Source organism: Puntigrus tetrazona, chromosome 13 (genome assembly GCF_018831695.1).
Source record: "Puntigrus tetrazona isolate hp1 chromosome 13, ASM1883169v1, whole genome shotgun sequence".
Taxonomy (NCBI): Eukaryota; Metazoa; Chordata; class Actinopteri; order Cypriniformes; family Cyprinidae; genus Puntigrus; species Puntigrus tetrazona.
Window position 1 is genome coordinate 13,180,882 of NC_056711.1, and position 23,471 is coordinate 13,204,352.

The 23,471-nt window shown below is 37.0% G+C and overlaps 1 protein-coding gene across 1 annotated transcript; it reads right to left on the reverse strand.

Annotated features, from left to right (window-relative positions):
• Nucleotides 1-455: 455 nt before the first annotated feature.
• On the reverse strand, nt 456-23,351 carry sptlc3 (serine palmitoyltransferase, long chain base subunit 3). Its single transcript, XM_043255052.1, has 12 exons — nt 22,508-23,351; nt 21,672-21,872; nt 19,888-20,042; nt 19,264-19,412; nt 14,440-14,564; nt 12,768-12,861; nt 10,860-10,965; nt 9,734-9,953; nt 7,765-7,891; nt 3,468-3,603; nt 2,080-2,209; nt 456-1,225 (listed from the first exon to the last, which is right to left on the reverse strand). Exons 1-12 carry the CDS (start codon nt 22,616-22,618, stop codon nt 1,112-1,114), a joined length of 1,668 nt encoding a protein of 555 aa, XP_043110987.1. The 5' UTR covers nt 22,619-23,351; the 3' UTR covers nt 456-1,111.
• Nucleotides 23,352-23,471: the final 120 nt, after the last annotated feature.

Genomic DNA, 23,471 nt, shown 5'->3' on the forward strand with positions numbered 1-23,471 from the left:
AGACCGTGTGAATGTGGAGGTGGCATGTCATACATTTCTGAGCCTGATTTTTCTTAATGATTCTGATTCTTCAATGGTTCAATTAACAAAGTACTTCTGAAATTTGGAAGAGCGTAGCATAACATGGCACAGCAAGCCGTATGCGTTTGATTCAGTAAAAAGACTCCCCTCAAAAGAGTTGTTTGGGAATCGTTTGGACTGCATTGATTGTACTGTATGATGCCGATTCACTAAAAAAGAATCGTCTTGAGTTCATCCGAGTACACCGAACCAAACTTGTGTTTTTTGAAAAGTGTAAGTGTTTTTGAAGAAATAGAAGTTTTCTGAAATTCTGAAATAACATCTAAAATTCCTGCAAATGAACAAAAGAAATATGCAAACAAATGACACGAAAACCTTTGCAAACTTTTCAAGCAAACATGTGATTTTCAAGTAAAGCCAGGCCATAAATGTTTTTATTATTATTATTATTATTATTATATAATCAAAAGTAGTTTCCTGCACATGAAATACAAATGAATGCGTATCAGTGTAAAATCGAAAGACTTGTAGAGCTGCGAGATCCAATTTGTGAATTTATAATGACTGTGAATGAGAAACGCCCAGCCTTGTTCAATCTCTTTCAATCGATGTAGTTGTGGATCACACAAACGCACAATCCAGAACAGAATGGAAGTCTTTCATCAGTCCATCTTAGCAGCAGGATAAAAAAATAAGGCCACTTCACAGCTAGAGATTTGATGTAGGTCAGTGTTAAGGGAGTTAATTGTTTGATATATTTAGAGCAGCTTTTGATATAAGTTCTATAAACACGGACCCTCCCTTTTTCCCACAATCCCCTGAGGACAAAATCATTTAAAAACATCTTAAAACTGAAACAGCAGTTAAAAACCCAATTAAATAGAATTTTACAAAATATACATGTAAAAGTCAATGTCTCGTATTAAAAAACACTAACAATAACAAACACTGCAATTTTTTTTTTTTTTGGAAAAACAGAACTGTCCTGTGTGGAATTGCAGGACGCGTTTTCTTCTAAAATGACAAAGGCATTCGCACCTTGGCAGTCTCTGGACAAGCCTTTACACTCACAGCTATGACGAAGAGTTGATTAGCTGTCCACCTCAAAGTCTGTTTCATGATACGGCTCCGGGCGATAGGAAGATCTGTGACGGGAGAACTTCACCTTGATGTCGTCTCCAAGTTCATCAAGGCTCTGAAGAACCTGGAAGAAAATCAAGTGAAAACACTAAACACTAAATCTAAAGTTGATCAATTGATCTAAAATGAAATTGAATGGGTGTTCAATCAGTGTCTTTCATTGCAACCCATGTAGTCCAACTGATTCTCAAACGAATTACTCTTCAGTCAAAAAAAAAACATTTCTTCATCAAGTACTTTAAGTGAACAATAAAATATCATATTAGTCAATTTGGCATATTTAAGGGTGCATGATTTCCCTATATTAACATTTAAAGTACCAAAAAGTACCTTCGATTTTTTTGTCTTGTTTTCAGAAAAAAACAAGTCAAAATTAGGTCAAAGTTTATGATTGAAACAAGCAAAATAATCTGCCAATGGAGTAAGCAAAATAATCTCGTTTTCTATTTGAAATATGATTATTATGCTTGTTTGAAGCAAAAACTTTTTTTAAGAATATTTATTTTTAAGAATAAAAACTGATTTAAGAATATTTAGATATTTTGGCTGAAAACAAGATAAAAAAAATGAAACTAGAATAGCATTTTTTGCAGCGTGCTCACTTTAGTTGATCTTTAAAAAACAGTACAAATGTAATCATTGTTAAATGTAACTTTTAGCAAATCTCAAACTGAAATCCCTTTTCCATTATAATCTAGCAATGCCTACATTCACATAGTTTGTAGTGTTTTATTTTTCTTTTTAGACAAAAGAGTAAAGAATTTTAATATTGGCCATAACATAATTCTGTCGACCTGTATCACATATAATTTGTATATCAATTCTTTGGAAATAAATTTGATTTCCATCATAAAAGTTAAGCTTTTACACTTAATTTAATTTCTAACACTAACAGTGTTGGTTGTTGTAGTTTATTACCTTATCGAGCATTTCTCTGGTGTGGGCAGCAGACACACAGAAGCGAGCCCTGGCCTCTGTAATGGGTGTAGCTGGGAAACCTACAACTACAACACCAATCTTCCTCTTCAACATGGCCCGTGAGAACGCCCTGTGAGCACATGATTAACAACTTTTTGGCTTATCATCACTGCGGATTTTAGTGAAGTTTACACACACTAGCAAAATGTACTTTTGCCAAGCTATCAAATGTTCTAGAACAACTTGCATCTTTTTTTGGTAGGGATCTTTAGTATTGATGTCATGATTGATGGTTTAAAACAGGCAGAGGTTTTCACGCTAATCCTGAAAGCAGTACCGGCCTCATCCAAAAGTGGTTTCTGCAAGTTTCAGACATTATTAATGCTCTTAGCGTGACAATCTGCATTACAAACTGAGGCTGTGATTAGATATCAGAAAGACACCGTCTAAAGTAGAAACATTATTCAGGGTAAAGCTGTCGAGAATCCCATTCAGAGTTTGCACTGTCTGCCACCTTTCCTCACCCTTTGAGTGAAGGGAAATCCATTGTAAACCGCACAGCTGGACTGTCATTTGCATTAGCCAAGAGGGAGAAAAGAAATGGATTGACAGGGAGAGAAAGGCAAAGGGAAAGGTATAATGGAGGAGGAAAAGATTGAGAGTGAGAGGAGGAGAGTAGGCCTCCACTTTGTCAGCAGAGACGACAGCGGCGAAAGAACTGAGCGGCGACGGAGAGTGAAAGCTGGATTTAAAAGGCCTCACAGCTGCCGTCGTCTTTGTTGGTGTGCCAGGAAGCTGTTATCTTTGGAGGAGTCTGAAACGCCTGTGCAATGATGAGCCTCTCGCATGTCATGTTTTCTTTCTGCCTCTCTTGTTTTTTTTCCTCACCACTGATTCATGGATCAACCAGACCATCCAAGATGGCTACGGTCCAACGTCTTCTTGAAAAGGCCACATCGCCTTCTTTGGAATGACCAGTGGAGATGACTGCAGCTTTTGTTGGGGTGTCCTCAAGCAGTCAGTACATTTTCCACATGGCATTCAAAGCTATCACCTTTGTAACCCGATGTAAGCCTGGTATTGTTATTTCATTGGCAGCCCGAAATGTGGGCAGGTTCACAAGTTCAAAGAAGGATTACTGTAGTGTCCAGATAGTGGAAACTGTCCTTAATCACAAAGGATGCGAAAAAAGAAACACAATGTTTCGCTGGCCCAACAATCTAAGCTGAAGGTTTTCAATTAGACTAAATAGGGTTTGTGTAAATGCAAGCTGACCATTGGACTGCATTGATTGTACTGTATGATGCTCTTTTATATACACGTTGTGTGAGCTGGATGCGGGCAGAATTGGCAATATGAACAGGTCACTGGCATTATGAGCTGCTTACCCAACTTTCCCAGGTAGATAGAGCAGGAGCGGTACCACTGGAGAGTCCTGGTTGCCATAAATGATGAAGCCCATCTCCCTCAGGCGAGATCTTAAGTAGCGCGTGTTCTCAGCCAGCTGCCGAACTCTTCGCTGGCCTGCGGGGGAGATGCAGACAGAGGCGTCATCGAGGAGAATTTGTTAGCTTTCATTGGAAAAGGAGAGACATAAATGGGAGTCTACAATAAAGTAAAGGTCATGATTTACAACAGAGCAACCACAGGTCAAAAGGAAAAGTGCACATAATCTCAAACGGCTCCTCCACTAGGACTGCATCTGAAGGATTTGATTTTCCCTAGGATGAGAGGGATGCAGACTATGAAAGTCTCACTTACAGTAGATGTCCTGCCATCATTTATAGGCTGATTGCTAAGATGACAGTGAAAATTTATAGCCACATTTTAGCATTTGTTTATAAAAATAATAAATTGGAAACAGTTCAGTTGTCAGAAAAAACGTTTATTGTTAACATTTTAGTTTTGACTTCGAAATGACAAAATCTCCACTAAAGACCTAGTGACAATTGCATAACCACTACGTCAAGACTTAGGAACTAGTCTTAGTCGAGGTATGATCATTCTTACTTTTCCGATTCAAATTTGCCTCTTTATGTCACCGAAATGTATGTTCATAATCAAAAAAGTAAGACTAGACATTTTCCAAACCAAATCATGTTAAATTTATTTATGCGTAAGCTAATGAATATTCATAAACTTCACATCACAAGCAGCACATCTGAGCACCTGCCTGCCAATTGTGCACACAACCTCAAGGCTGGGACTGTAATGATTTGATCATTTATTTATGATATTTCACATAAACATAAATCTGATGGTAATTTGAAAATACACTGGTAATGCTACAGTAATTTGTAGTCTGCGCCCCCTCTGCGGTAGCATGAATGCCAAACAGACCATGTCAGGCAAACCATAGAATAAATATGTCTACAAACTAGTCCTAAAAACAGCTGGCACAGAGATTAGCCCACTTCTTTAAAATTTTTTGACTACACTGTTTGTCTGCAAGTTTCATAGTTGTTCTGCTTAAATATAGTTGAAAACACTAGGATAATGGCCAAGGAATTGCAACATAATGTTGTGGCATACAGCCATACCACCAGCATTTATTGTCCTAACAAAACAGTCTTAGCAATACCTTAACTTTCCTTTTCCTAGACAAACTAGAATGTATACATTTCGCTTTTTTTCTGTAGGTACAATCAAGAAGAGTTTATAAACAACTATTAGTTCCCTTTAGGATATAGGCTGATTGTATGTGAAAGACTAGGAAAGGGGCCCAAAAGAGGAGACGGGAAATGACATCATCTGCTCTGCCGTTCAAATCCCAGGATCGGTCTTTTAATAGCCCCTCATTAAGACCATTAAGCAGTTAAGTGAGACAGAGCAGACCCATTCATAAAATAATCCAAAAACATAGTAACAAACAAAAACAGGAAGAAAACAGAAATATATTACGGATGTTCTACATTTTCATGACATTTTGAGGCTCATTTCTGTACTCCCTTCAAAACGCCTTATAATGTGTGTGTGGAGTCAGTCGATGTGAAAAACAGTACCAGCTGGTTTTGTTTTGTCAGGCTGAATGGTAGACAAATTTCCTCCTTTGCCAAGACACTCTTGGCTTGTACATAGGATACAATGGATTTGGCACACAATTGGAGACTGGGGTAAACTGAGAAGCATGGATTCAGATGCGAATGGTACCATGCGGTTAGCGGTAGCTTAGTGGTTACCGCTCTGGACTAGTAATCTGAACTTTGGTGGTTAGAACCACTAAGAGATAATTCTATAAACTTAATGCGATTTGAAACAATCAGTAGCTCGATGAACATCAATACCTTTCACTCTCACGTCTTGTTCAGTTTATGTCTGCCTCTCATTCTCTCGTCTATATTTAATTGTGTGAATCATGCAGTTCTGGGGGCTGGCCAGGTCCGCCTCCAGCACTCTTTGGCACCATGGCCTAAGCTTTTGGAAAACAACAGCATGTTTGCATATAATTACCTGCGAACCGATTGGCAGGTATTTCAAAAGGAGGTGGGCTGGAAAGCTAAGCTCAGAAGACCTTATGTCAGCAGAACGAATACGACTGCTGTTAACTTTCATTACATTAGAAACGCTTCAACTCTAGAAGCAGCAGGTGAAGCTCAGACCAAACAATTAGTCATGGACGTGGTACAAGTTCAGATGTGGCAGGTCTTCTACAGCCTATTGTGTTGTATTCAGAGAGAGAGATAGAGCATTGTAAAGCGAACTCTCAGATCAGTGTGACTCACCCTCCACAGAGTTGCACATCATGCCAGTAATGACACACGTGGGCGGCTTGTCCAGGTCTGATATAGACATCATAGTGTTCAACAACTCAAAACAGGCAAGGAACATTCTCTTCGGACAAGTTTGGGCTAGAATCACTCGTCCGACTGAAGCAGAGTTAAGATACTTAACTCTGCAATATATCTCAATCTGAATTAAAAAGTTAGATTTGTATTAAATCCACAACTTTTGACCTGTTTATTTTATATTCATTCATTTTTTATGTATATAGTTTAATGCATATTTAATTTGGATATTTAATGGATAAAATGTTTTTTGCCCAGTTTAAAGGAATAGATCAACTGACAATGAAAATTAGCCCATATTTTACTCACCCGAAGCCATCCTAGGTGTATATGACCTTCTTCTTTTAGATAAACACAATCGGAGTTATTTAAAAATGTATCCTTGCTCTTCCATATTAGGTTACGCGGGTGGATAGCGGCCATTATTTTGGAGCTCCATAAATCTGATATATCCGCAAGTACTGCAACATGAAACTAACCTATATGCCTTCGGGTTGTTATCACATGTCCTCTCAAAGCAGATGGATGGGTTTCTGTAACAAAAATATTTCTACAAATTTTTAAATTATAACGTAAATAACTGACAGGCTGGCTGAGTCTATGTCTATGAGAGGACATGTGATAACCCCCCAAAGGCGTATAGGTTAGTTTTGCATCGCAGTACTTGGATATATCTGATTTACGGAGCTTCAAAATAATGGCCGCTATCCACCCACATAACCAATCTTGGAAGAGCCAGGATAAATAAAAAAAAAACTCAGACTGTGTTCGTCTGAAAGAAGAAAATCATATACACCTAGGATGGTTTTGAGGGGGAGTAAAATATAGGGTAATTTTCATTTTTCTGTGAACTACTCCTTTAAGTTTAACAAATTACTATAACATAAATCATTTAATGTTCTTGAAAGATTATGTGCAACAAAGCCACATTTATTTTTATCGAGAATACAGAAAAAACTGTAATAATTTAAAATATGATTTTTAAAAAACGTTTTTTAATTTTTATCAATTTTGTATTTTTTTAAATGTTATTTATTCCTGTCATGGCAGCTATTACTCCAGTTTCCAGTGTCACATGATCCTTTAGAAATCATTCTCAGATGCTAATTTGCTGCTCAAGAAATAGTTTTTGCTACTTTTTGTGGAAAATTTTAAAGAAAAGAAAAATTACCCCTCATTTTACTCACCCCAAATTTAATTTTCTTCTTTCAGACGAACACAGTTTAAAATGTAACCTGGTTATATCCGATTTACAGAGCTTCAAAATAATGGCCACTATCCACAAGCATTACTAAGCTTGGAAGAGCCAGGATAAACTTTTAAAAAATACTTGACTATGTTTGTCTGAAAGAAGAAAATCATATACACTTAAGATGAGTTCGAGGTCAGTAAAATATGGGGTAATTTTACATTTTTGGGGAACTATTTCTTTAACGCTGCTCTTTAGTATTCCCTCCTATCAAGGTGTGAGCTGCAGTGAGATTAAAAACAAACATAATGTATTCTCTAAAACCATAAACATATGGATTAATGCATTATCAAAAACAGAAGACAGCTTGGGAAAACCCTTTTAACATCTGGTGCCATTCTGCTGATTCCTAATACCTGGAAATATGTGACTTTTCCTTGACTTAAGGTCTATAAGACCTTTAAGCCAGTCCTGTATTTTATTGAAATCTGTTTTCCATGAGTTATACGCTGTAAAAAAAATATATTTATACAGTTGTTAAATCCATGTGATTCCCCACATTTAGGACATGTTGGGTGGAGAATTTCAGTGTGTAATGACTGACTAGTTTGAAATCAACAACCTCTGACTGTTTTATTTAGTCATGTGACTTTCTAAAATAAGTCTCTTAGTATAGCTTTAGTGCCTATATATTGCTTTTTATAAACCAACCTTCTGTTGTTCCATCGACACCCATGATGCATTTAATTGCCCTGATGATCTGCTCCACCACAGGTGGGGACATGGCTGTAGCGTACACCGCACTGTGTGAGTGACTCCGCAGATAATCCACTAACTCCTGCAAAAAAACACAACGTGTCCACTATTAAAGGAACACTTTCATAATTTATGTCACTGAACATTCTGCCTCTTCCTTTCATGTTTCACAGAAAAAAATACATATATTTTTATTAATTAAATTACAATTAAACAAATGAAATTGGATGAATTGAATGCAAATTAAATGATGTGAAATTGAAAAACTAAATGAATACTGCTGTAACAGTGAGTAAAAATTGTTGGAATGACTTTCCTTTTAGCTGTTTTATGGTCAGCGCTCCATGTCAATGTTTCACAAGCTGTTGTAGTGTTATGGTTTGTAAGTTTGAACTTTTTAACACTAAGCAGGTGATCCATGAGAAGCGTATTGCACCCTAGAGTAGGATATTTAACCTCAGGTTTGTTCAGAAGAGGAAAACCTTTAATAAGTGATTTAAAATGTCACTTAAAATGATGTAGCTGAGCTGTTCTGTCAAAACTACACCACTAGAGGGAGATGAAACCACATGACACATCCAGTAATAATGGTAGCTTCTCTATTCATAGTCATTGTGTAAAATTTGTTTGTTTGTTCGTGACAGCTAATCCAGGGTGTTAATTTTTTTCGGTTGGCACTGAAGTCCCTGAACTGAATATTCTAACAGCAAATCTGACAATCAGGCAAACACATATGGACACGAATATAGGCTTTTGTACAAACTTTCGTCATTTGATAAGATGACACTGTGTGTTACAAACAAGCACGTTTAGAGATTGTGTCTGTCTGCATCCATTATAAAGCTTCTGAGCAGAAGCCAGTGCCAATATTCAGCTCTTAATCTCTGTCCTCAGACATCTGCATCCACTGTGGAGGGGCGAGGGGAGGGGACGCACCTCGCAGTGCATGCATGCCTCTGCATCCAGATGTGTCCTCTACTTTGAGGATGGGGGCGAGGGGGTTTTTAGGGGAAAAATCTGCAAAGCAAACATCTGCTTCCACTTAGAGTGCAAGATTTGCAGCGCTTTAGGTCCTGGGAGCTTTGTGGAAACAGCATAAGATAAGTCAGTTAAGAGAACGTGTCCGAAAATCCACCCACATCTGTGGAGAGAGGGACTGGCTGGAGCCGTTTGGCGGCTCTCTTTGCGAACCTCCCACTGCGCCTGTGTACAGTGTCCTTAATGCTGCAGAGAGCATGTGTTTTATTCTGCTGCTTTTATAAAAAACGATAAACCTACAGGAGAGGAACAGAAGTTTCTTTGACAAGCTGACAAGTATGACTAACAGGTCTGCTAACTAGCTGCCCCAGTTTATTTTTAAACTGTAGTATACATTACAGAAAAGTACCATGTTTGGAAGCATCTTGTGAAATTGGGCAATTCTGATTTGTCCCGTAAAATAGAGCTGGCAATCGGCCAACAGTCTCACCTTATTAAATTCTCAATATTACATAACACATGTATGAGTTCTCTCTCTCTCTCTCTGTTCTCCAAAGAATGTGTAATTCAAAAAACCTGCAGTCCTTTTCTTTTTCAGTCTTTTATAATCAACTGCCATGTCCGTGATGTGGTTATGAAGTGAAGTGGTCTTTTTAATGGAGTAATGAGATGAGAGAGGCGGTGTGACAGAAGCGCGAGTGACATTTGGGGAACATATGTAGTTTCACATCATGAAACAAGACCATGTGTGCGAGTTTGAAAGAGATGGGAAGGGAGAATGGTGTGCACGCTGAGTAAAGGTGACGTTAAAGTCATTTCTGTACCGCGAGCGTCACCAAACGACAAACAGCAGCTCAGTGATCTGAATTTCTGTAAAACCTTGGGCTTTCTGCCTCAGGAAATGCCTTATTAAAAGCCTGACAGTATGGTATTACATAATGCCTACCTTTTTCCCAGCTATGTACCCGCCAGCAGCCCCGAAGCTCTTAGTGAAGGTGCCCATAAGAACATCCACTTCTTTGGGGTCTACCCCAAAATGTTCTGTAACCCCTCGACCTGTGAGCCCCACAGCCCCAATGCTGTGGGCCTCGTCGAGGTACAGATAAGCCTTGTACTTTTTCTTTAGTGCTAAGATCTCTGGCAACCGGACTAGAGAGCCTTCCATACTGAAAGAAACAAACAAAAACATTTCAGTTTGGACGTGTTAGTAATCAGATTATGGACATAGAATGGTAACTTGTAAGCACAAGGCCAATATTTGGCAAAAAATATTTAAATGTGTGTGAGCGCAAATGTATAAAATGTATCTATAAATATATTAAATGTATATGTTTATAATATGTCTATACATAATAATGTAAATAATAAATCTATTAAAATATACAGACAGACATTCACATACAGTACATTTGACAAATTCTATTTAATTTGAACCGTAATGCTTAAAAAAATGTAACCTTTACAATCCATAATCTTAAATGTTTTAAATGAAATTATTAACCAACGACATTTCATGTCTTTCAATATTTATGATGCTGTAAGAGATTTGTTAAACATAAAATGTCTCTTAACTACTTAGGTAAGTGTCCTGAGAAATCTCAGTTATGGTAATAAAACTATAAAGAGTATTATGTGGCTACCGGTACAGTGGTTAGAAGTTAGTGAATCATTCATAATCTTGTATAATCATGCACAAATTTCATATAAAGTTCATGAACCTTCAGTATTCACTTCAAAGCACACAGTGCACAGATTTATGCAATAAGTGACCTCAGACAAAGGGTTATCAATGCTCACAAGGCTGGAAAAGGTCACACAACCATGACTGAAGACTTTGACCTCAATAAACTTACAATCAGACAGGCAGTGTTCTAATAGGTGACATCACGCATCAGAAAAAAAAACAAACAGGAGTGATATTGCAATAAAGATAATTTTGTTTGTGCCACCAGTTATTAAATCCAACTGCTTTAGCTGTCTCCAAAAATTATAGTAAATGTATTTTGCATTAATGTTATTAATGTTCATTTGATGTAGCTTCTTATCTTAAGGCTATAGAAAAAGGAACTGACCTGTAAATGCCCTCCACCATGATGAGGATCTTCTTCCAGGCACGATGGGTACGAGGTTGACCTGAGCATATCGCCTCCTTGAGCATTTTTTCTAGACTCTGCATGTCTGTAACCAGATGAAAAACAGGCACATTATGGCACAATCAGATTTTAAAATAAATACACACTCTATTCTGTATTTATAAGCAAGTAACCTGAATTCAAGACCTGGCAACACTACAAACTGACCAACAGATGGCAGAGTTTAACTTTGAAAGCCACCGCAGGTTTAATTGTGGCCTGTGTTGCATCTGATCCCATTCCTCCCCTTTTACCCTATTAACTTACTGCCTTCTTTACTGTCTCTATGAATAAAAAGTGACAAAAAGCCCAAAGAAAGGAATGTTCCATATAGTCTCTCATTAAAGTGACCTCATTTCAAACAGGTGGACGTATTTAGGCCAGTGAAGGCCAATGTGGACGCTGCCTGCTTTCGCTATCAATGCAGTCTTGAAATACTACACTCACCTAAACAGATCCGCCAAAGGTTTCAGGCCAAAAGCAACTACACAATAAAGAATGACAAGTAGACTGTATGTTGACATAAATGCCAAACTATGCATGTTTTAGTGTGTTATATAGTCACTAGTTAATACAAGATGACAATGACAGTGTTTGCAGCTTGGTTATATACAATTCTGGCCAGGATAATTGTGTTTGTAATACAAAAACACAGTCTGTGTGCAGGGAAAATCCACCCACTCGCTTCACAATATGTCTCATTGACATCTACAAAACGGTAATGATCATTATTCAAAACAATGATGTGCAAATGAAACTACAAAAATCCATTCTTTTATTTGGCGTGCCATATTTACAGCTTTAATCTTTCCCCTGAGAAGTCTTCCAGCATGTATTTGTGTAACAAATAACCTAAAAAAAGCTAAATCAAAAGCTTAAATATTCCTGATGTCAACAACACATTTAGGGCATTTGAACAAATTGAGTGAGTCTGCGTTCAAATGTGCTTTTTTGCATGAGCAATCATTCAGAAAAACAGAGATAAATGATCCTCTTCTGCTTTTGGATATCTTTTTTAAGCTCTTTTCCATTTCAAGTTCAATGTGGGATTCGCAATCCTCCGTAGACAGATAAAGAATTAAACTGGCGATGCTATGGTAGCGTGGTTGGTATTTGTCAACAAACATGTTCTAACATCCAAAATGCAGATGATAACTTTGTTATGCCACGCTACTGTTTATTTTGTAGGTGTACAGGTATCAACAGAGAAGAACATTTACTGTATTTACCACCAGTCTCCGCAAATGTTTGCTAAACAGGTTGCCTTATCGTATAGGTATGAACTTTGACTCATTGATGCATTTTAGTAAATGGTTATCATAATGGTTTTACTTGTTTGCACCATAATTAAACAAACCCGAATCAGCTAATCAAGTTGTGTGTTTAATTTGAACAACTGCAGGCAAGCGCAAAGAACTAGTGTTGCTAAACTCTGTCACTTTTTATAAAACCGTTGTCAGGTCAGACAGTGGCATGTGGAGGCTTTCGGCTTTGCTGTAAGGATCCACAGCCAAGTATTACACAGCGCTGTCAGAGTACATTCAAGCTTTTGTTGTTCATGCATCATGTATTCTCATCCATCCTCTGGAGAAAGATGCACACTAGTTTTCCAGTAGCTACACAAGAATACCATTAACCACTATGGATTCCCTAAAGCACAGCTTTTATAAAACCCAAATATGCCTCTCTGCAGTCTAATGCTTAAGTTTAGTTTGCTAACCATCACAAACTGTGAAGACGATTGACCTCAGCATTTACAAATGCTGGACCTTCAGCAGTTGCGTGGATAACAAAACGCACCGTGACCTGGTGTATATAAATTTGAGAATATTTTGAATATGTACTTACTGTTGTGTTTGAAGACCCGAATGGTTGCCCCAGACAACCTGGCTCCCAGGATGAGGGATGTGTGATTTAGCTCATCGCTCAGAATCAGGCAACCCTGGAAACAGACATGGTTACTGCCTGGCTCTGAACGCATTATGGAGCAGGAATCCATCAAGAACACAATGTGTGGAATAATGTCATTATTAAAAAGCACCATTTGAAAACGGTTTACAGAAAAAATGTCATACTATAGTATTATACTATTGTATAAAGTGTAAGTATAAATGTATAAAATAGAACTACAAATTATCGACCGTATTCCTAAATGCGATAGTAAGCCTATGGATGACTCTTCTGGTTCATTACCCAATATAGAAAAATAACAAGAAGAATAACAACGTGCAGTAAACGGTAAAACTGTTTGCTCTATAAACCATTGTGCTCATAATTCAGATAATAAACTAAAATAACATGGTAAGACACACTCATTTGCAGCATTAAGCAACAAAACAAGACCCATAAAATGCACAAATGGCCATGTCATGAATAAAGTGGAAACAGCATTCTCTTATCTTATTCTAGTTTGCACTTATTATACAGCACCTTTTTCATTTATTTATTTATTTCTCTTCTCTCCCTCATTTTCTGTCATCAAATCTTAATTGTCAGTTCTCATTTAATTATCTGAACCCCAAGTTCAATCCTATCCCTGATAGGAAGTGATCTACTGTATCTGGAACCCAGATACACTTCATTGCCTCTTGCAGTGATGGTCAGGTGGTCCTAGGTTAACGACTTACACAAAGAATAGTAATAAAAACCATTTAAGGAGAAAAGATAATTAAGTCCAACCTTATATTTATGTAGTCTACAAAAAAGACATGCATGCTTTTCAAAGACTTCTGGGAACACTACTGAGTAATGACTTTAATCAGTTGAGTTACATTTATGTATCTGAAAGACACTCTTACGGCGCATTTTATGACTAAACATGTTCTCTGGGAACAGAACCCACATACTTTGTGATACTAGGTGTCGCCATTTATTTTTTTTTAAACCGGACGTCTTAATATTTGGTTCATCTGATGTGAACTGGATAACAAAGTCTTAACAGCTGCAGAGCAATGTCTGATTTAACAATGGTTGCTGTCATCTCCTCTTCACCTTGAGAGGCCTTGAACTGGGACCTCTTCCAAAAGGCACAAGTTGTTGAACCCACTGTTTAACCAAATATCTTGAGGCTAGAACATCATGAAGACTTTGCTTAAGATAAAATACCCCCAAAATGCAATGCAACCAGTTACAATGTTCTAGGACCTCAAGACAGTCCTCTAGCCTTCTGGATCTCAACCAGATCCTGAGGTCTTCTAATCTGAGCTGATTATGCCAGACCACATGATAGGACCGAGCATAAACAAACCCTAATGAGACACCCTAAACAAGCACTGTCAGTTCTAACTGTGTTTGCCTATCTGATTGAGCATTATTTTTAACAAGGGTTTGTTTAGTGTGTTGGTTCATTGGGTTGTTCTGTGGTGCATGAAAAACTGTTTATAGTATCAATTAATAGCGGGCGCCCAGAGATAATAAATTTGTGAAGCCTTGTGAGCCAACTTCAATAGATAAAACTGAGTGATTTAAGACACATTTAAAACAAAGAGGCACAGCTGAAAATTAATTTTTAAACGCTCACCTTTCCGACTAGTGCCGGGATGTTCATGGAATTAGTGGCAAAGCCCATTCCATACGCCATGGCAGACTCCACCCCCAAGAACTCCGCCACAAGTTGCTCCAGTTTCTCATGGATGCCTAAGTTGCCTATAAAAAGATAAAGAAATGTATTATTAAGGTTACAAATTTATCATAATGACTTTTCAAGAGTCTCCTTGTTAACTTTTGAATACACGACCGCCACATCTCAAAATATCAGGAACACGCACTGACTGTTTTCTTTAATCAGAAAACCACGATTTTCAAGAAGAAAATGATTTGTGAGAAAAAGTGAGAATATGAATCTGTTCTTTAGGAGGCTTTTGAAGAAATAAAATCCAAGGTCACTACTCTGCACATCCACAAAATAAGGTATTCAAGATGGTGAGCAAGAGTTAAAAGAATTCTGACCAAAAAAAATTAAAAAAATCAACATTAGCCCTCATTTATTTTACATGTATACTAAAAAATTACGTTCGGTAAAAAAAAAAAAAAAAAAATCTTTGGCTTAGCTTAATGCTACGAGGGCCACAGTAGGAAAGTCAAATTGCCTCACACCACTATTGACAGAAAGCACAGATATACATTTTAAGAATTCATTAGCCCGAAGCCTTTCCCAGTCAGATTAGGTGTTCTAACAGCTTTGGAGAAAATTAGATTTTCCTGCATGTCTCCTTCAGCTTTTCAAGTTTCAAAAGCTCAGAGAGGGTCAGCGTGGAGGAAACAAATGAGATCTGTCAGAACTCGTGAGGTGAAAGGTTATTAATCACTCAGTAGGTGCCTTCAGAGACTAAAGACATCACTGCAGAGATGAAATACTGCCATATTGTTGGTACATAAATGCCGAGACAACAAAAACAAACAACATCTGATACTGTGAGATTAAATGTGACCCAATGTCCTATATAGGTTAAATATAGATAGAGAAATTGGCTATAGATATGTGCCATAAATCTCTAAAGTGTTTTTTATTACTACTGTAAAACAATGTCATTACCTTTTGAAAACCCAAATAAACAGGCCCTAAAGTCAGAAGTTATCTTCTTACATCTAAACACAAATGTTGAGAAAATATTAGAATTTAGAAATTGACTCACTTTAAAGGTACAGTTCACCATAATTTTTATGATTACATATTAATGACTGTTTTAATGACCACTGACTTCCACTGTATGGACACAAATACAAAGGTGTTTCTCAAAATATCTTTCAAGTTCTACAGAAAAAGTCTTAAAATTTTGGAACGACATAAGGGTGATTAAATTAATCGTTCATTTTTATGTAAATTATCAGGCTAGTTCTGCATCATTTTTGCTTAATAATTTAATTTAAATGATAAAATTCTGCAATTTGAAAGATATTATTACTTTTTTCTAAATCATGTTCAATTTCTAAACAAATACATGCAAAAATTAATTTTCAAAACATAATGTATTTGTAGCCATGTTAATGTGCACGCTCAGCCACAATGCTTATGTGGGCATCATTTCCTGATCCCATGAACCCCTCCTACCCATCAAAGTAGCAAAAACACCATAATGGTCTGACAGCTAGAAATTCTGGCTAAAGATATATTTCCCACTGAATAACATAGCAGTCCAAAATGGTTGTACAACACCCAGTGATAGTCCGTGAGAAAACGCCTCTCCTTTTACATGATTCCTATAGAGAGCTTTGTACTCTAAAACACCATTGATTACTTCAGATCTCCGATCATTCCCTCTCACAGCGGCAGCTGAAGCGTGATGTGTTTGATTAAACCTGAATCAGGGCCGGGCGGCTACATTGCACTTCAATGTGATAACTAAGAAGCTGTCTCTACAGAGGAAACCAATAAGGGTCTTGACTTCTAACCAGGATATTGTAGTAGTCTAATGAAGTGAGAAATGAGAGTGAGACCCATGAAGAGCTCATTCACCTGGTGGGAGTACATGGAAAAGCGGAAACTCCCAATAAAGCAGCAAGTTCTTAACCTAATTTAATTTAAATCAAACAACTGTAATGACGTTCAGGATTAAATACAACATAATCTGAAGCTTTATGATGAGACTGAATAAAAATCAAAACACATAAATGTAACTATAAAATATTAACATGCTATTTCACTACAACACAGACCTTTTAAAGAAAATCGCATATTAATATACAATTTATGTCCTGCAAATTTGATAAACACTGAACAGGTTTATCCACATAGATCAGTAGGTTAAAATGATTTAGACAACTTTGCAGCTTAAATTAAAAGACACAGTTTCATATGAAACTATTAACATCACATTTCAAGCTTCACACTTTTGTTTTTTAAGCCCACCAGAGACTCCAAATGCAAATGCATTTCTTTAACATTTTTAAATATCTCCAATAAGACAAAAACAAATCTCATACAAATTTGAATGCAGCTACGATTGTGGATTACAAGTCTCTTAAGAACCCTCAAGAGGAAGACAACTCTTGTCTAATAGGAAACTATTGTAGCAAACAGCATTTGCCACTCGCTGGTTGTACAGTCATCATGGTGAAACATTTAGCTCTTGTTACGATAATTGTGACACTTAAATGGCCCATTATGTTGTCGACTCCTCCATACCACGTACCGCGAGTGCCACGTGCTTCAGCGATATTGGTGTTTGACAACTTTAACAATGTTAAACCTATAAACCCTTTGTGCGTGGTGGCTGCAAGCACACACACATTATAATAAAATCTAGAAACACACAGACACTCCTAAAGCAGAATTTCTGTAAATGATTGATGCATTCGTCTTAAAACCTGTCACCAAAAACAAACACGGACCTTATTGATCTTTCAGTCGGAACAAAAAAAGCGTTGTCAACTGTGACCGTAATGTTATAGTTAGAATCCTATTACCCAACATCACATGGCTTTCCAGTAAAATAGTAACCTAATGTAACTTGGGAACTTTTAGTAAAACATTTAAAAAGCAGGAAGTGTATGTTTTCATTTGATTAAATCATGTAGTTTTTTATACTTCTATTTTTATATTAAGTACTTTATGTAATATAATATTTTACATGTGTCGTATATTTTGTTTTTAAAAAGCTATAATTATTTGATTCATTTTTATGTTTTGGAATTCTACAAAATGATTTAAAAATGCCCACCCCTAATATGCACATACATGCACAGGCGTCTAATTAGAAACCGCATTTTAATAAGGAGTCGTGGGGTTAGTTGTTATTGCTCATTTTACAGAAGGCCTGCAGAAATATATCTGAAATAAACGACAACCTCCGAGAGATGCAAAAAAAAAAATAAATGAATTCCTCAAATGAATAATGAATGATATGAAAAAGACTTTACACACAAATACTCCCATGCCTCAGGATCACGTGCTCTCCTTGTGTCTGATGTGGTATTTGGCTTAGATTCACTACAGTGACTGCAGATAAAAGATCTCAGATGACCCACTTTACCATGAAAATGATTTGAGATCTGGTGAAACAATTATATAATTAAGAAGGGTGTGTGTTTATATTGTGTAAGCGTAAGGAGGAGACAGAAAAGTAGTGACGGAGACTTTATATTTTATATTTTATACTTATTTCATTTTTTACCTTTTAAATACGGCGCCATATTTTATACTTATATTTTAAACTTTATTTCACTTTTTACCTTTTATACTTTGCACACTTCTTCATGTACATATATTATATATATATATATATATATATATATATATATATATATATATATATATATATATTTTCTTTCTTGTTTCTTCTATAGATATTTTGTTTTCTATTCTGACGGAAATTCATTGGTGAAATGACATGGAAATGACATTTCACTGCATGTCGTACCATGTATGTATGTGTATGTGACAAATAAAATTTGAATTTGAATTTGAGAGAAAACATTTGCGAAAATATTTCCAGGTTCACTGTTGTGTGTACTTGGCCCTGCTGCGCTCACGTGATGTTTTACGGTCCTGCTGATGTCAGAACCGGTAGCGACAGTCATCAAGCAGCTGAAAAATGTCACATATGCAACAAACCAGAATAACCAGACCCTAGAACCTTCGTCATACCAAAAAGCAGGCAAAACTGTGCCTGAACAAGTCTAATCTGTAAACCCCCATCAAGGGTTTCCATGTCATTTCACCAATGAATTTCCGTGGAAGTTGTTTGTGATTACTCAATACACGTTTGCAAAAGTCGTTTTAAAGAGTCTGCACTCATAGAGAGCAATTTTAGAAACAATTCAATGTTTTAGAGCTTAACATTAATGAAGGAAAAAAATAGATATATTCACTACAGACTTTTCAAGCATGGAAATCACTGGTTTTCTATCGCTGGGGAAACTTAACATGAGTGCTTTAAAAAACATTACATGCGCCCAGAGAACCATTTCACTTCCTGACCTTAGTGCAAACAAGTCAGCTTTTAATCTAAATATATCTTAGCACTGAAATATGAAGAATATTATTATGGGTCATCTCACTAATCATAATAACGCATACGTTCCTGTAGAAAGAGAGATATGCAACAGTTCAGTCAATCATCAACTTATCCTGCAAATTCAAAAACAGGTTGGGCCTTTAATAAATCACTCAGAAAAAAGCTTGTCACGTCTATTTGTGAAGAAGGAATTATATGAATGCTGCTCAAAGCAGGTCTGATCACAAGTGGAAAAAATGCTTGTGACTGATTAATGATGGCATTAACTGAATCTAAATTTATGCTCTACAACCTACCATGCTTGTTCTTAAACAAACAATGTTGGATGCTGTGGGTGACCTCTTTCTGTGACTGTAGGTACGTTTTGTTTGTGGTGCAACCACACATACCTAGTTCCTGCCTTGTGCTGCTGACGCCTACCCCATACTGTCTGGTCTTCTGTGCCACAGTTTTCAGGAAGTCAACGTTGTTTTCAGCGAAACCCAGGTAGTTATAGGAGCCCATGTTTATGACATTCTCAATGGTTCTCCCTGTTAACCTGTCAAAGAAGTAACGCATCAGCCAAATATTTTAATATAGCACATACATAGATCTTTCTTGTTCAAGATTGCAACTGAAATCAATGTGTGCAATACACCAGAACTGCATGTATTGCAAAGCAGCAGTTAGTGTAAGTACTGTACATTTACATATAACTGGCAATCCATATTAGTTTATCAAATATTAATATATACTTTGAAGGCAAAGACTGACATTACTCCAGTCATCAGTGTCAACATTTCCTATTATTATCAATGTTTAAAACTGTTGTGCTGCTATGTATTTTTCATTTTAATATATTTCGCCCATGACTCATGACAAAAAAAATTCCCTCACTTGCCAGTTAAGCTACATTAAGAAGTCCTGCAAGGACACAGACAGGAAACACCACCTAAAACACATCCTGGTCTTTCAATAATATAATGGTATAATGGTCATATAATGGTTTGTTTTAGTACAAAGCTTATACCTACCTAAAAGTCCAGTTGTAATCATCTGAGACCCTTTCCATGACGTCAAAAACGGGGCCAGGTAAACTGCATATAGGCCGGTTCCAGTTATCCCTGACTCTCATGTACAGGTTTCGTTTGTAAAAGTTTTCAAAATCTTGGTACAGGGGAACAAAGTCCTGTAATGCAAGAAATTGGTTACAATGTTATGCCCATAAGCACTTTTAATATAAGCTAACATTAGTATCTTCTGCTGATCTCCCCACAATATGCCCTATTCATTAAAAAATAAGAAGCACAGCTGACACAAGATCAGCCATAAAAAGACACTGTTTGTATGTGGGTAGTTACAACCGGGTGAATGTTTCAAAACCATCTGCTCTGTGAGTATCAGAGTCCTGAGAGACTCACCCACATCTTGTCCTTAAGTAAACTCTGCCAAAGAACAAGGGAGAGGCTAATCAGACTCCTCATTGCGCTGCCTTTATTAACTTACTTTGAACTGCTCAGAATCCACAGTTAAGACAATAGAATATAACTAAGGCGCAACAAATTGCCGCCTGACTTTTACAAGTTTTGCATAAGCTTTTGACTGCCACTCATAAGTTTTTTTGGTCACTGAGGAGGTGTCTGATCTTTGTCCAACGTTTCAGATCATGCATTCAAAGTGTTCTTTTAAGACACCAAGAAAGCTTAAACAAAAAAACTGCATAGCATTTTTTTTGTTCTCGTTTAGCACAAAGAATACACAAAGCACACAGTCTAAAGCTTTGCTGGTGTGCAACTCAAACGGCTATGTAGAAACCCCTGTTAAACTGGAAAAGGGAGAACAGAAAAGCTGCAAGATCATTTGAGGCCACATGTAAATTTTGCTCTTAAATGCTAATGGAGTGTACAGGCCTACATATCAATCACACTCTGTGAAATGTGCAGGGCTTAAGTAAAAACTGTTCTTTTCCGGTTCATATATTTCTTTTCATTGGATATTAATGGGAAGAGATGGTGCTATATCGGCATCCCTACACCAAAAAGTCTTTTGCACTCCCTTCTTACTGATTTGTGTTTATGCACTTTACAGATTAGCGCTAGGTTAGAAGATTTAGACACAGCCAATTTGGCTGAAGTGTTTCACACTGATCATGGGAAAACATGGCAATCATCAGTGCAGAGAATCCCAAATGTGTTACTCATATCAGCATAACACAATATTAGCATTTAGGTTTGCTAAAAGGTGTGACACCATCTGAAAGCTAACCATTTCATAATCTTGCCAATTTAACTTCAAAAACCTCAATTTATGTCTTTGAATAATCTCATCTGATGTAATGCCACCAGCTTTGAGTTAGAAATGCGCATGAAAGAGGCATCTTTGTGAAGGAGGCATTCTCAGCGGACAGACTGAGAGCAGAAATAATGAACCCAGTCTCCTTTGGGGTTTAATTGCGTCTTACCTCCCCGGCATCACACATATCATGGAGATTTTCCGTAGTGAACAGTGTGTAAATTGTATGACATTAGAGCAAAACACTTTTGTGTTGGAAAGTAAATTTGTCTTTATCTTTTTACAGTTATTTTTTCTAAATGTTAAGTATGTAACTCTCCGAGCACCTGCCATTTAGGCACACAGAAAGTTGTTATTCCAATCCAAAAATAAAAATAAGTTCCACCAATCTAGCGGAAGGTTTACATGAGGTAAACCTAAAAATATTAATAAAAATATTTCCCCCCAGCGTGTATGAAAAATAGAACGAGACAAACGTGATGGTTACCGCGTTTTGAGAAAAATATTACAAGGAGAGCACTCCTACCTTTTGCTCTTCTCTCTCCTGCGCCTGATGGCACTTCTCTAAGCCAACAGCTCTTAAGAAATCCCTGAAATAGCCAAACAGGATGACAATTCCGTAACCCATGTACGTAAGGACCGCCACGTACATGGGGGCCTCCTCAAATGAATCTTCACCCCTAACTCGAGGTTGATGAAAACGTTCTCCTTTGCCATTTTTCTGCACCTAAAATATCATTCACAAACATTATAACCCAAAGGTTATAATAGCACTGCAGTTTCATGCACAAATGACATTCAAATATATGCTACATAAAGTAAACACTTCAATTTACAGAATTGAATAAGAAATGCACTTCTAAGTTTGCTTAAGCAATATCTTTTACAGCCCACATGACACTATGTTTTATAGAAAGCATAGTTAAATTAAGAGACATGCTACACCACCAGTGTTTTGCCTGTGGTTACGAATACAAATATTACAGTTCATCTATATATGTACTAATTCGAGTATTTTCATAAAAGACAACATTTATTTCTTTAACAATATCGCGCACGGGCTTATATCAACATTTAAGTGACGACTACCGAACTGGTGACTCGTTCTTTCAAATGGATTCTTTAAATGAACCATATTAACGAACCGATTCGCTGAAATGAATCGGACCTCAAAGCTATACTAAGTCAGAAAAAGATGTAAAAAGAAAAAAGATACAGCGTCGTCTGTAAAGAACTACTCAAATGTGCCCTACCACTACTAGTAATAGTAATAACCACTACTTGTATTTGAACTTTCATTTTTAAAATATCACGTTTAACTTGACGCACTGAGCAAAAGTGATGCAGTTTGACTTAACTTACCTTTTCGTTTCTGTGATATCCGTTTTTCAAACCGCTGCTGTCCTGTTGTTTCTGGTCAGAATGAGACTTCAGCGCTCCATTGCATGAATGATGTTCGTCTGTTCGTATCATGTTTGCGAAGCGTCAACACCGGGAAAGGAATTATGATAGGCTATTGAACTTCTCTTCTCTGTCCCTCTGTTTAGAGAAGTGTGTGTGTTTCCGTTGAAGTGTATTTCCCTGATGTGACTTCACCATCCGAATTCATGCTCAAGTGACTTTGATTTGTGTACACACAACTTTGGACCAGGAAGTATTCGCGGACATCAGGGGAACGACGCGACGCGGCTGGGCGCTGCCTTTGACAGCTTCGTTGAGGATAATGGAAGACTTCCGAGAGTAAGCCGTGAAAACGCGGTTTCAAAGTTGTCGGCAGTCGTTGTGAATCTCCGTGTGAATGGTTTTTTATTATAGCCCAAACGAAAAGCAAAAGTAAAATTGCTGCAGCCACTAAAACCGAGTTGTCAGTGGCAAAAGAGAAGCTGTTGAAAAATGCATATGATGCAATCTGCCTATGATACAACCACTTATCAAACAGCGTGAAAAAAAAATGAATTTACTTGGTTTATAATAACCATAATTTAACTGGAACAAGTAGCAAGGGATGGATTATAGACCAGGCCCCAGTCTGTCTACCAGGGTCTTTTATCTGTAAGGGCCTCAGAAAGAGGCACTACAGATGTTGAATTTTAAGTATATGTTATCAAAGGTAATTTTTAATGCACTAAATATGTGGTGTTTTCGTTAAAATAACTGTAAGATTGTCTTAGATTTGTGGTGTAATTTCCCCTTGTGTATTATTACATCGCTTACATATTATAAGACTGCATATTTGTTTTGTGTGTGCTGCTTATATATTTTTTTACGTTGTAAACAAATGGATTAAAATTTCCTAGAATTTTTAACAGGGGTCATTTTATAATAT

What these genes read in the sequence shown, in the direction of transcription:
- sptlc3 (XM_043255052.1), bottom strand. Translation starts at nt 22,618, where the DNA reads ATGATACGAACAGACGAACATCATTCATGCAATGGAGCGCTGAAGTCT. An exon ending in ATGGTGGAGGGCATTTACAG is followed by an intron (nt 9,954 to 10,859) that starts GTCAGTTCCTTT and finishes TGTTTCTTTCAG; the next exon opens with TATGGAAGGCTCTCTAGTCC. An exon ending in GGTACATAGCTGGGAAAAAG is followed by an intron (nt 7,892 to 9,733) that starts GTAGGCATTATG and finishes GTTTTTTTGCAG; the next exon opens with GAGTTAGTGGATTATCTGCG.